Consider the following 12724-nt stretch of genomic DNA (forward strand, 5'->3'; position numbering starts at 1 on the left):
TAACGACCAAAGACCAGACAAGTTGTGGAATGACCTTAAGTACATTATATAGGAAGAAAGCAAGAGGTCATTAAAAAGACAAGAGAGAAAGAAAAGATCTAAATGAATGTCAGAAGAGACTCTGAAAGTTGCTCTTGAATGTTGAGTAGCTAAAGCAGAAGGAAAAAATGATGAAGTAAAAGAGCTGAACAGAAGATTTTAAAAGGTGGCTCAAGAAGACAAAGTAAAGTATTATGATGACATGTGCAAAGACCTGGAGATAGAAAACCAAAAGGGAAGAACATGTTCAGGATTTCTCAAGCTAAAAGAACTGAAGAAAAAATTCAAGTCTCAAGTTGCAATACTGAAAGATTCTACAGGGAAAATATTAAACAACACATCAAGCATCAAAAGAAGATGGAAGGAATACACAGAGTCATTATACCAAAAAGAATTGGTTGATGTTCAACCATTTCAGACAGTAACACATGATCTGAAACCAATGGTACTGAAGGAAGAATTCCAAGCTGCAGAGAAGGCATCGGTGAAAAACAAGGCTTCAGGAATTGACGGAACACCAATTGAGATGTTTCAACAAACAGATGTAGGCACTGGAAATGCTCACTCATCTATGCCAAGAAATTTGGAAGACAGCCACCTGGCCAAGCGACTGGAAAAGATCCATATTTATGCCTATTCCCAAGAAAGGTGATCCAACTGAATGTGGAAATTATGAAACAATGTCATTAATACCACATGTAAGCAAAATTTTGCTGAAGATCATTCAAAAGTGGCTTCAGCAGTATACCGACAGAGAACTGCCAGAAATTCAAGCCAGATTCAGAAGAGGCTATGGAACCAGGGATATCACTGATGATGTCAGACGGATCCTGGCTGAAACCACAGAATACCAGAAGGATGTTTACCTGTGTTTTATTGACTATGCTAAGACATTTGACTGCGTGGATCATAACAAATTATGGATGACATTGTGGAGAATGGGAATTCCAGAACACTTAATTGTGCTCATGAGGAAACTTTACATGGATCAAGAGGCAGTCATTTGAACAGAACAAGGGGATACTGCACGGTTTAAAGTCAGGAAAGGTGTGCATCAGGTTTGTATCCTTTCACCATACCTATTCAATCTGTATGCTGAGCAAATAATCTGAGAAGTTAGATTATATGAAGAACAGGGCATCAGTATTAGAGGAAGACCCACTAACAACCTGCATTATACAGATCATACTACCTTGCTTGCTGAAAGTGAAGCAGACTCGAAGCACTCACTGATGAAGATCAAAGACTATATAGCCTTTAGTATGGATTACACCTCAAAAAAAAAAAAAAATCCTCACAAATGGACCAATAAGCAACATCATGATGAACAAAGAAATGACTGAGGTTGTCGAGAATTTCATTTTACTTGGATCCACAATCAACACCCATGGAAGCAGCAGTCAAGAAATCAAAAGACACATTGCATTAGGCAAATTTGGCTGCAAAAGACCTCTTTAAAGTATTGAAAAGCAAAGATGTCACCTTGAGGACTAAGGTGCGCCTGACCCAAGCCATGGTGTTTTCAAATGCCTCATATGCAGCAAAAGCTGGACAATGAATGAGGAAGACTGAAGAAGAATTGGTGCCTTTGAATTGTGGTGTTGGCAAAGAATATTGAGTAAACCATGGACTGCCAAAAGAACAAACAATCTGTTGGAAGAAGTAGAACCAGAATGCTCCTTAGAAGAAAGGATGGTCTATGACTATGTCTCACATAGTTTGGACATGTTATCAAGAGGGATCAGTCCTTGGAGAAGGAAATCATGCTTGGTAAAGTGGAGAGTCAGTGAAAAAGAGGAAGACCCTCAACAAGATGGATTGACCCAGTGGCTGCAACAATGGGCTCAAGCATAGCAACAATTGTAAGGATGGCACAGGATCAGGTATTGTTTCGTTCTGTTGTGCACAGGGTCACTATGAGTCAGAATTGACTCGACGGCACCTAACAACAACATTTATTTCCAAGATTATGTGGAGCTCTTCTTTTTTTTAATAACATTCCAGTTGACTGTCTGGATTGCATGTAGCTAGCTATACAAAAATGACACTGGGCGTGCAATGGCTCTACATGGTAACATTTGTTAACATCTAAGACTGAATCTCTTACAGTTTTGTTGAGCTAGAGTGTCAGCTGTATGGTAAAATCCTGACTCTCTTGCCTTTTACGGAAAGAAGCAGAACCACAGTCTTTAGGGATAAGTAATGTCTAGGAAAGTAAACCCAGTCCATTGTCCTCGAGTAGATTCCAACTCATAGCACCCCTATAGGACAGAGTATAACTGCTCCATAGGGTTTCCAAGGAGCAGCTAGTGGATTCGAACTGCCAACCTTTTGGTTAGCAGACGATCTCTTAACCACTATGCCACCAGGGCTCCATCTAGAAAAATAGAAACCAGCAATTTACTTTCACAATTTTATTACAAATATATAGTGATAATCTGTGTGGGTAATGGCAGAGCTGCAACATAGTGGTGGTCTCTACCTTTTCTTTGTTAGTGAATTAGGACCCACCCAGGTTCAATAACACTTTCATATATACTTACAAGCATCTTTCAAAGCTTCTTCTCTATCATTTCGTAAATTTTACTCTACAACAAAATAGCCATCTCTAAGATTAAGATGACTACTGGATCAAGAAGCAACAGTGCAATGAACAGAGAAAAGATTGCAGTTGTCAAGGATCTCATTTTACTCGGATTCACAGTCAACATCCATGGAAGCAGCAGCCAAGAAATCAAAGGACACATTGCCCTGGGCAAATGTGCTGCAAAAGAGCTCTTTAAAGTATTAAAAAGCAAAAATGTCACTTTAATGTCTCAGGTCAGCCTGACCCAAGCCATGGTATTTTCAAATGCCTCATATGCATGTGAAACCTGGACAATGAATAAGGAAGACTGAAGAAAAATTGATGCCTTTGAATTGTGGTAATGGTGAAGAATATTGAACATACCATGGACTGCCAAAAGAATGAACAAATCTGTCTTGGAAGAAGTACAACCAGAATGCTCCTTAGAGGCAATGATGGTGGGACTTCATCTTACATACTTTGGACATGTTGTCAGGAGGGACCAGCTCCTGGAGAAGGACATCATGCTTGGTAAGGTAGAGAGTCAGTGAAAAAGAGTAAGACCCTCAACAAGATGGACTGACACAGTGGCTGCAAGAATGTGCTCAAGCATAACAACGATCCTCAGGATGGCACAAGACCAGGCAGTGTTTTGTCCTATTGTATGAGTTGGAGCTGACTCGACGGCACCTAACAGCAACAACAAAGATGACTACCTTGTTGTGAGACTTGAAAAATAAAAAATGTATGTGAAGGACTTAACGAGCTCTGAAGTGTTGTGCAGACTTGAGGTCCTGTGTACGTGAGAGGGCTCACCAAGACGGTGCCCCTGGTGTTCATGTCACAACCACTGTGGGTACTTACCCAGTTATAATCTATGCCCTCTGGTAACCTCAAAACTTCCTGAGAGCAGGGACTACAGCAGCTTGGATGGCCTTCACACAAGAGCCCTGGCTCTTCGTACGATAAATATTAAATAAATGACTCTCTTTAGTCTATTCCTTTGCATTCTCACTTCTAGCAACTTTCCAGTAAGACAAGGGTTATTCCAATTCATTAACTCACTCATGCATTCATTGACTGTACAGGCAATCCTGGAGGGCATATGGTGTGCCCAGCACTGTGCTGGGTGCAGGGGTCCAAGGACAGGGCACGTCTTCTGCCTTTAGGGACCTGTGGCCTAATGGGGGAGGCTGATGTGAACGGCAATTACTGCGGTGGATATAAAAGGAGAGTGTTGGAGGCACAGGTTCAGCATCAGGGATCAGGGGACACTCCCGAAGCAGGGATATCTGCGCTGAGTATGAAAGGAGGGCCAGGAATTCCCCAGAGGGGGCACACTGAGGCAGAGGGAATGGTGTAAGCAAAGGTAGAGATTCCAGAAAGTGCGCGGTGGGTCAAGAAAGTTGGGAGACAGGAGGCAGAGGCTGGGTAGTTACGGGGCAGATTTGGGCTGGGTGGGGTCTGACCTTCATCTTCAGATAACAGAGAGCCATTGAAGGCTTCAGAGCAGAGAGGTGATGTGGTCAGATGTGCATTTTAGCAAGATTTCTCCAGGGCAGCGAGGAGGATGCACTGGAGGAGGAAGACAGGAGACAGGGGACCTGTGAGGAGGCAGCAGCGAAAGTTCAGTGTGCCCACAGGTGACGTATGAAACGGTAACTTCACAATGGAGAAACCTGGCAGGTAGCACCTCATTCAGGTGATCAAAGTGAGCGTCTCCAAAAAGAGAACAGATAAGCATCACGTGCCTCCTGATACGATGCACCGAGAAGAACGCAACTTCGCTTCTGTGACATTCCCACCAAAAACTCAAAGACAAGCTCAAATGGAAGGACTGTCTACAAAACTAGCCTGAAATCTTTGGAACGGTTCCACTCATGAACGTCAAGGAAAGACAGAACTGTTCTAGAATGGAGACAAGAGAGACATGGCAATTAAATGCCACACATGATCCTGGATTGAATCCTGGACAAGGAAAATAATAAACCTCATTGCCATCAAGTCAATTCCTACTCATCGTGATCCCATAGGACAGAGTAGGACGACCCCATAGAGTTTCCAAGGCTGTAATCTTCACGGAAGCAGACTGCCACATTTTCCCCTAGCAGAGAGACTGGTGGGTTCGGACCGTCAACCTTTTTGGTTAGCAGCTAAGTGCTTTAACCACTGTGCCACCAGAGCTCCAAGGAAAATAGTAGCCATAAAAAAAATAATAATAATAAATAACTTGACACAAATGTCAAGATCTGAATATGCACCGTGGATTAGGTAACAATATTGGATCACTGTTATATTTCCTGATTCTGATAACTGCACGGTGGCTATGTGAGAATGCCTTTGGCCTCAGGAAATGGCCACAGAAATATTTCAGGGTGAGAGAGAGCAGTGTCTTCAACTTACTCTCAAGTGATTAAAAAATATGCACTATATAAAAAAGTATAAATATATGTACAAACACATGCAGAGAGGTGAAATATATTCATATATACATGTAGAGAGAGAACAACATGGTGGTGTGGGGCAAATGGGGAAAATGTAAAGCGTAGTCAAATCTGCTTAAAAGATGCAGGGAATCCCTTAATAGTATTAAGATTCTTTTCCAGAAATTTGAAATATATCAAAATAAAATATTACCCTCCTCAAAAGTTTAAACATAGAGTTATCATATGACCGGGCAATCCTACTCCGAAGTACATACCTAAGAAAAATGAAAACATACGTTCACACGAAAACTCACACGTGAATGTTCACAGCAGCGTTATCCATAACAGCTGATGAGCAGATAAACAAAATGTGGCCTATCCATAGGAGAGAATGTTATTCAGCCACAAAAGGGAACAAAGTGCTGACGCACGCTGCAACGTGGATAAACCTTGAAAAATCGATGCCAAGGAAAAGGATCTAGTAACAAAAGGCCACGTGTTGTATGATTCCATTTACGTGAAATGTCCAGAATAGACAAATCCAGACAAAGCAAATCAGCCGCTGCCAAGGGACAAGGGTGGGGCTGGGGAGGGGGGTGGGGAGTGACCATTAGTAGGTATAGGGTTTCTTTCTAGGGTGATGAAAATGTCCCAAATTGATTTTGGTGATGAATATACTACAAACTATTGAATCGTACAAATTGTAAGGTATGTGAATCGTATCTCAAGAGGGTTGTTAAAAATATGATAACCAAAAAATAAAATGTTATAAAAAACTAAATGAGAAGCCCAGAGGAGGAGAGAGGCCTGAGTGGGAGGAACCCTTGGAGGACAGGGATCCCTCGCCTCTGGGCTTCATGAACACTCAGCCCTGGATATTTGCAAGCCTCGTGGTGGTCTCTGTAAGCCTCACGGCCTATGGGACGACTGTCCACCTTCTCGTCCCTCTCTCCTTTTGGTCTGATGAAGCCCCCTCAGGCGAAGACTACACCCCAGCTTCCCCCCAGGCCCTCCTACAGAGCAGCCCAGCTCCGCTTCTGGCCAGCCCAGCTCCGCTTCTGGCCAGCCCAGCTCCGCCCCGGCCAGCCCAGCTCCGCCTCTCCCCAGCCCAGCTCCGCCTCTGGCCAGCCCAGCTCCGCCCCTGGCCAGCCCAGCTCCGCCCCTGGCCAGCCCAGCTCCGCCTCTGGCCAGCCCAGCTCCGCCTCTGGCCAGCCCAGCTCCGCCCCTCCCCAGCCCAGCTCCGCCCCGGCCAGCCCAGCTCCGCCTCTCCCCAGCCCAGCTCCGCCTCTGGCCAGCCCAGCTCCGCCTCTCCCCAGCCCAGCTCCGCCTCTCCCCAGCCCAGCTCCGCCTCTCCCCAGCCCAGCTCCGCCTCTCCCCAGCCCAGCTCCGCCCCTGGCCAGCCCAGCTCCGCCCCAGCCAGCCCAGCTCCGCCTCTCACCAGCCCAGCTCCGCCTCTATCCAGCCCAGCTCTGCCCCGGCCAGCCCAGCTCCGCCCCGGCCAGCCCAGCTCCGCCTCTATCCAGCCCAGCTCCGCCTCTGGCCAGCCCAGCTCCGCCTCTCGCCAGCCCAGCCGCCCTCACTCACCTCCGGCTGAAGGCCAGATCCATGACCCTGCGCTGCTTGTGCCAGCGCTCGTAGTCGCACTCTGACACCAGGCCCTGGCCGAAGAGTCTGCGGGAACAGGACACTTGATGCAGGAAACCGGGCGGGGGTGCGGGATAACTGCTGTAGGGCACGGGGTTCCCTTTTGGGGTGATGAAAACGTTCTGGAACTAGACAGTGGTAAAGGCTGTGTAACATTGTGAGTGTACTGAATGCCACAGAATCGTCCACTTGAAAATGGTTAGAACGGTGAATTTTATAGGATGTAAATTTTACGGGATGTAAATTTTACCACAATTATGGGGAAAAAAAGACACAGGGTGACCACATGCCCTACCTCAGCATCCTCTCACCCCACCTCCATCTAGAGGGGGAGGTGGAGGAAGGTGACCATGAGAAGAAAGGTGACCATCATTTCTGAGGCACCTGCGATGGCCTTGGGCACCATGCCACACCCCACATTCACGGCCACATAAACCCTCTGCGCTCACCATCCACCCCCCCAGGTCCCCCCCAGCGCCTCACCTCTCACCAAACACAGTCTGGATTGCGCGGTACATCTTGAAGTCCTTGCTGTACTTGGTGGACATCAGGAATTTCTAAACACCCCCCACCCAAAGAAAACCAACATGAGCTGGTGCACTGGGGAGACTCAGCAGTTTCCATGCCCCAGATAATCACCATCTGCTATGGTGTGAACACTTCACACAGGATCCCACTTTGTCTTCAGCCACCAGCAAGGAAGTCCTGCCTTCCAGTAACACCACTGCAGGTTTCAGATGGGAAAGCAAGGCACAGAGGGCTGAAGGGGGTTTCCCATTCCAAAGCCCACGCCCTGGACCCCACACCACACTGCCTTACAGAGCAGTGAGAATGGGAAATCAGAGTAGGGGGTGGGAGAAGCCCAGAGGAAGGACTTCTGGAACATAGGAGAGACACTCAGCTCAGGTTCAGTGTCCCAAGTGCCAACCCAGCCTCAGAGATCAAGGAAATCTTCCTGGAGGAAGGGTCAATTTGCCATCCTGAGAGCTGAATGCTAGCAATACTACCAATGGCTAACAGCTTCTGAGGGAGGATAGACCAATGGCTAGCAGCTTGGGCTGTGCAGCCAGCTCAAATTGGAACCCAAGCTCAGAATCCTTGCTCGATCACTTGGCAAGTACACAGTCTTAGGTGAGTTATTCACCTCCTCTGCCCCTCAGTTTCTTCATCTTACAAGATGAGGATAGGAAGAATAAGTTAGTCCTCCCTGAAAGGTACTGAAGACAGTGCGGTGCACACAGCAGATACTCAATAACCAGCATTCTCATTATATCTCACTTAATGCCCCGTCAACCCAAACATGTGGGTGCTATTTTAAAATGGCCCAAGATTACACACAGGCTAAATGGTGCATGTGGGAATTGAATCCAGGCAATCTGATGTGATGGAGTTGGGAAAGGAGGCTGTGATCCAGGCAGCGGGAGGCAGGGCAGAGGAGTGGACATAAGCAATCACATGGTACACTCAGGCAGAGGTGTGAGGAGTCAGGAGTCGACAGGGCGGGCAGGAGAGGCCATGAGCCCAGACTCCAGGGGCCTGTGCTGTGGAATGCCAAGCTTTATCCTGTGGGCACTGGGAAACTGTAAGGTGATGCCTCTGCTGTAAACTAACCCAGGGGCTGCTGACTTCTGCGAGTGTAGCTCCTGCGGGTCTAATATCAATTTTTCAGCTGAAAGGAAACCCTAGAAGTGGCTGACTTGGGTCAGGAGCCACATCCCAGGGACCCTCCCCAAACACTGTTATTTGTAAGCTAAGTTGTGTCACTACCCCACACCTTCATGTCTTGGTTTTCTCTTGTGCAAAAAAGAACAACGACAGTCAGTACCTGCCTCCCAGGCCCCTCTCATGAGTCCCCGAGCAGTGCTCTGCAGCAGCCCTCTGTACGCTGAATGGAAGAGCCTCACCACACTGCACAGCAGCCTCAGCAAGGCTCTACCAGGTGTCCCCATGGTCAGGTGTCCCTCATGGTCAGGTGTCACCATGGTCAGGTGTTCCCATGGTCAGGTGTCCCCATGGTCAGGTGACCCACAGTTGGGTGGTGTCCCCCACGGTTGGGTGTCTCCCATGGTCAAGTGTCCCCCATAGTCAAGTGTCCCCACAGTTGGGTGTCCCTACAGCTGAGTGTCTCTATAGTCAAGTGTTCCCACAGAGGAGTGTGTTCACTATGGTCAGGTGCCCCCCATGGTCAGGTGTCCCCCATGGATGGGTGTCCCCATGGCCAGGTATCCCCATGGTTGGGTGTCCCCCATAGCTGGGTGTCCCCGGGTTGGGGGAGTGAAGGCTGCACAGAGAACACCCATCACCTGGCTGCTTTCTCTGACTTCCCACACTGACAGCACACTCTGCCCATGGCGGAATAACAGCTAGGGACTTGCCAACTTGCCATAAACAACCAGAAATCTGGACAGGATACACAGAATGTCTGTTTTTTTGACATTGGACAACAGGCAGTGCAGGACTGCCAATCCTGAGATTGGGGGAAAAACGTTAGCCTACAATTACCCCAGCTTTCTGCCTGAAGGTAATTTTAGGACCATGGCACTATAGGAGAACCCCAAGTACAGCTCAGTAGCCATGCTGAGCTGATGAGATACAGATCAGAGTCCGGGGAGGCCAAAGGAGCTAGAATACGTGCAGCAGAGCACCGGAGAGAAGGGAGCTATGCAGAGATAGAGCTCCAGAAGTCTGCCTAGGGGTTCTCTTAAGTCTTTATATTAATACGGATCCATGTCCCTGTAGGGTGAAACTCCATAAGTCTGGGCAAAAACAACTTTCTGGAAAAGAAGAATTACTTGGTAACTACAGCTGAACAATTCTCAAAGCTTATACATGGCCAAGAATTGTTCAAGTTCCCAACAGCCAGAGTAGATAGACCTCATACACATGGCTTTCAGTAGAGGCCCTAGAAAGATGACTCCTTAGTACAAACAAAACAAACCAGTTGCCATCATGTCAATTCTGACTCACGGCAACCCCTTGTGTTACAGAGTAGAACCACTCTTCATAGTGTTTTCATGGCTGTGACCTTTTGGAAGCAGATTGCCAGGCCCTTCTTCTGAGGTGCCTCTGGGTATGTTCAAATCACCGTTTCGGTTAGTAGTTAGGTGCTTAACCATTTGCACCACCCAGAGATTTACTCCTTAGTAAGCCAAAAAAAACCAAACAAATGAACCTGTTGCCACTGAGTCAATTCTGACTCATAGTGACCCTATTACCACTCCTTAGCAATGGGGCTAAATTAGCTCTAGAGTAAAGCCTACTCTAGATTTGCCCTGAAAAAGCCTTAAAACAAGACTTGAAAGTATCAGTCTGATATGCAAGTAATTTTACAGCCACCACAATAAAGTCCAATATTCCTTAAAGAAATAAAACAAAAATCATCTATCACTCAACAATGTAAAATTCACAATGTCCAGTATCCAATAAAAAAACCGCTAGATATGCCAAAAAGCAGGAAAATTTGAGCCATAACCAGACCCAGAAATAACAGAGATGATGGAATTAACAGACAAGAACTCTAAAATACCTATTATAAATATTATAAATATGCTCAAGAATTAAAGAAAAATATGAACATAAACCTGCATGTCCAATAAATTCAAAGAGTCCCAAACAGATTCAACATAAACAAAATAATGCTAAGGCAGATCTAAATCAAATGGCTGAAAAATAGTGATAGAGAAAATCTTAAAAGTAAATAGAGAGAAACAACTCAATGTATATAGAAGAGCAAAGATAACAATAAATGTAGACTTCTCACCAGAAGCATGCAAGGCAGAAGCTGAAGAAGTAGTATCTTTAAAGTGTTGAAAGAAAAATCTAAAAATTAACCTGAACTTATATACCAAATAAAAATACTTTAAAAAAAATCAATGTGCAGTAAAGACTTTTCCAGACAAACAAAAGCTGAGAGAATTCAGTGTCAGGGGACCTGCACTATAAGAAATATTAAAGGAAGTTCTTCACAGAGAATGAAAATGATACCAGATGGAATCTAAGAATCACACACACACATACAATGAAAAATGCCAGAAATGGCAAACATATGGGTAAATATAAAAGCCATTTTTAATCTATTTTAATTCATGTAAAAGGTAATTGACTATTTAAAGCAAAAATAATAACAATGTATTGTGGGAGTTGGTAGCAGAAGTAAAAGTAAGATGTATGGGAAAAATAGCACAAGGAACAGGAAGGCAGAAAGGGAAGTATAGTGTTGTAAAGATCTTACATTATACATAAAGTGAAATAATATTGCAGATAGACTGGTACAGTTGAGAGAGACCACTAATAAACCATTAAAGGAGATAAAATGGAAAACAACAAACAAAAAACATTCAATCCAAAGAAGGCAAGAAAGAAAGAAAAGGGAACAAAGAACAGGTGGAACAATAAGAAAACAAATAGCAGCATGATAAATTTAAACCAAACCATATCAATAATTACATTAAATGTAAATGATCTAAGCACTCAGTTAAAAGGCAGAGATTGTCAGACTGGGTAAAACAGCAATACCCAACCACACGCTATCTATAAGAAGCTCACTTTAAATATAAAAACACAGACAGGTTAAAAGTAAAAGGATATACCATCCTAAATACTGAGAATAAGAATGCTGGAGTGGCTATGTTAATACTAGGTAAAATATACTTCAGAGCAAGGAATATTACCAGGGATATAAAGGAGTATTTGATAAAGATAAAGACAACAATTCATTATGAAGACATAACAATCCTAAACGTGTATACACAGAGCTTCAAAACGCTGGAAGCAAAAATTGACAAAACTGAGAGGCCAAATAGACAAATTCACAATTACGGTTGGAGAGTTCAATATTCCTCTCTCAGCAGCTGACGGAACAAGTAGACAGGAAATCAGTAAGGATTTAGAAGGCTTGAATAACATTATCAACCAACTTGACCTAAGTTACGTTTCTAAGACACTCTATTCAGCAACTGCAGAACACATGTTCTTTTTTTAAGTCCTTATAAATATTCACCAAGATAGGCCACATGCTGGGCCATAAAACAAGTCTCTATTAATTTAAAATGTTTGAAATCACAAAGAATGTATTCTCTGACCTTAACAGAATTAAATTAGAAATCATTTACAGATAGATACATGGAAAATCCCACAATATTTAGAAACTGAAAAATATACCTTTTAAATAATTCATGATTCAAAGAGGAGATCACAAGAGAAATTGGAATATATTTTGAATTGAATGAAAATTAAAGCACAACATATCAAAATTTGTGTGGAACGCAGCTGAAAAAGTGACTGGAGGGAATCTATGTAGCTCTAAATGTTTATATCAGAAAATAAAAAAGGGTAAAATCAATACCCTAAATTCTCACCTTAGGAAATTAAAAGAAGAACAAACTAAGCCCAAAGTGAATAGAAGGAAAGAATTAATAAAGAATAGAAATCAATAAAATTTAAAACAATAGCAAAAATTGAAAAAAAAAGAAAACCTAGTCCTTTAAAATTATGAATAAAATCAATAAACTTGCCAGCCCGATCAAGAAAACTCAAATTACTATTCTCAGGAATGAAAGAGGGGATATCATTATAGATTCTACAGACATTAAAAAGATAATAAAGAAACATCATGAACAACTTTATATTAATAATTTCAACAATTTAGATGAAATGGACAAATTCCCTGAAAGACACAAATTACCAAAACTAAAAAAAAAAAAAATCTGATTGGCCTTCGATCAATCAAATAAATTGAATGCCTAATTAAAAAACAAAAAAATTCCTTCAGAGAAAACTGCTAGTCCAGATGGCTTCACTGGTGAATTTTATCAAACATTTAAGGAAGAAATAATACCGATCCCAAACAGACGCTTCCAGAAAATAGAGGAGGAGGGAGCACTTCCCAACGCATCTTATGAGGCCAGTATTAGCCTGATAACAAAACCAGACAAAGAAAGACAAAGAAAAACAAAGGCAAGAAAAGAATAAATATAGGAACAAAAAACCTTAACAAAATATTAGCAAAATGAATCCAGCAGTTCATAAAAAAGAGAATACATCATGATGA

The 12724-nt window shown here is 43.7% G+C and overlaps 1 protein-coding gene across 2 annotated transcripts in view; it reads right to left on the reverse strand.

Annotated features, from left to right (window-relative positions):
• Nucleotides 1-12724, reverse strand: part of LOC126084322 (cholesterol 24-hydroxylase) — a 36475-nt gene that overhangs the window by 14834 nt on the left and 8917 nt on the right. For both annotated transcript variants that reach the window (XM_049898838.1, XM_049898839.1), the window contains exons 4-5: nt 7159-7232; nt 6616-6702 (exon numbers count right to left, since the gene is read on the reverse strand). In XM_049898838.1, the coding sequence (XP_049754795.1) occupies nt 6616-6702; nt 7159-7232 (161 nt within the window). The remainder of the gene's footprint in view (nt 1-6615; nt 6703-7158; nt 7233-12724) is intronic.

This window comes from Elephas maximus, chromosome 10 (assembly GCF_024166365.1).
Source record: "Elephas maximus indicus isolate mEleMax1 chromosome 10, mEleMax1 primary haplotype, whole genome shotgun sequence".
Classification (NCBI taxonomy): Eukaryota; Metazoa; Chordata; class Mammalia; order Proboscidea; family Elephantidae; genus Elephas; species Elephas maximus.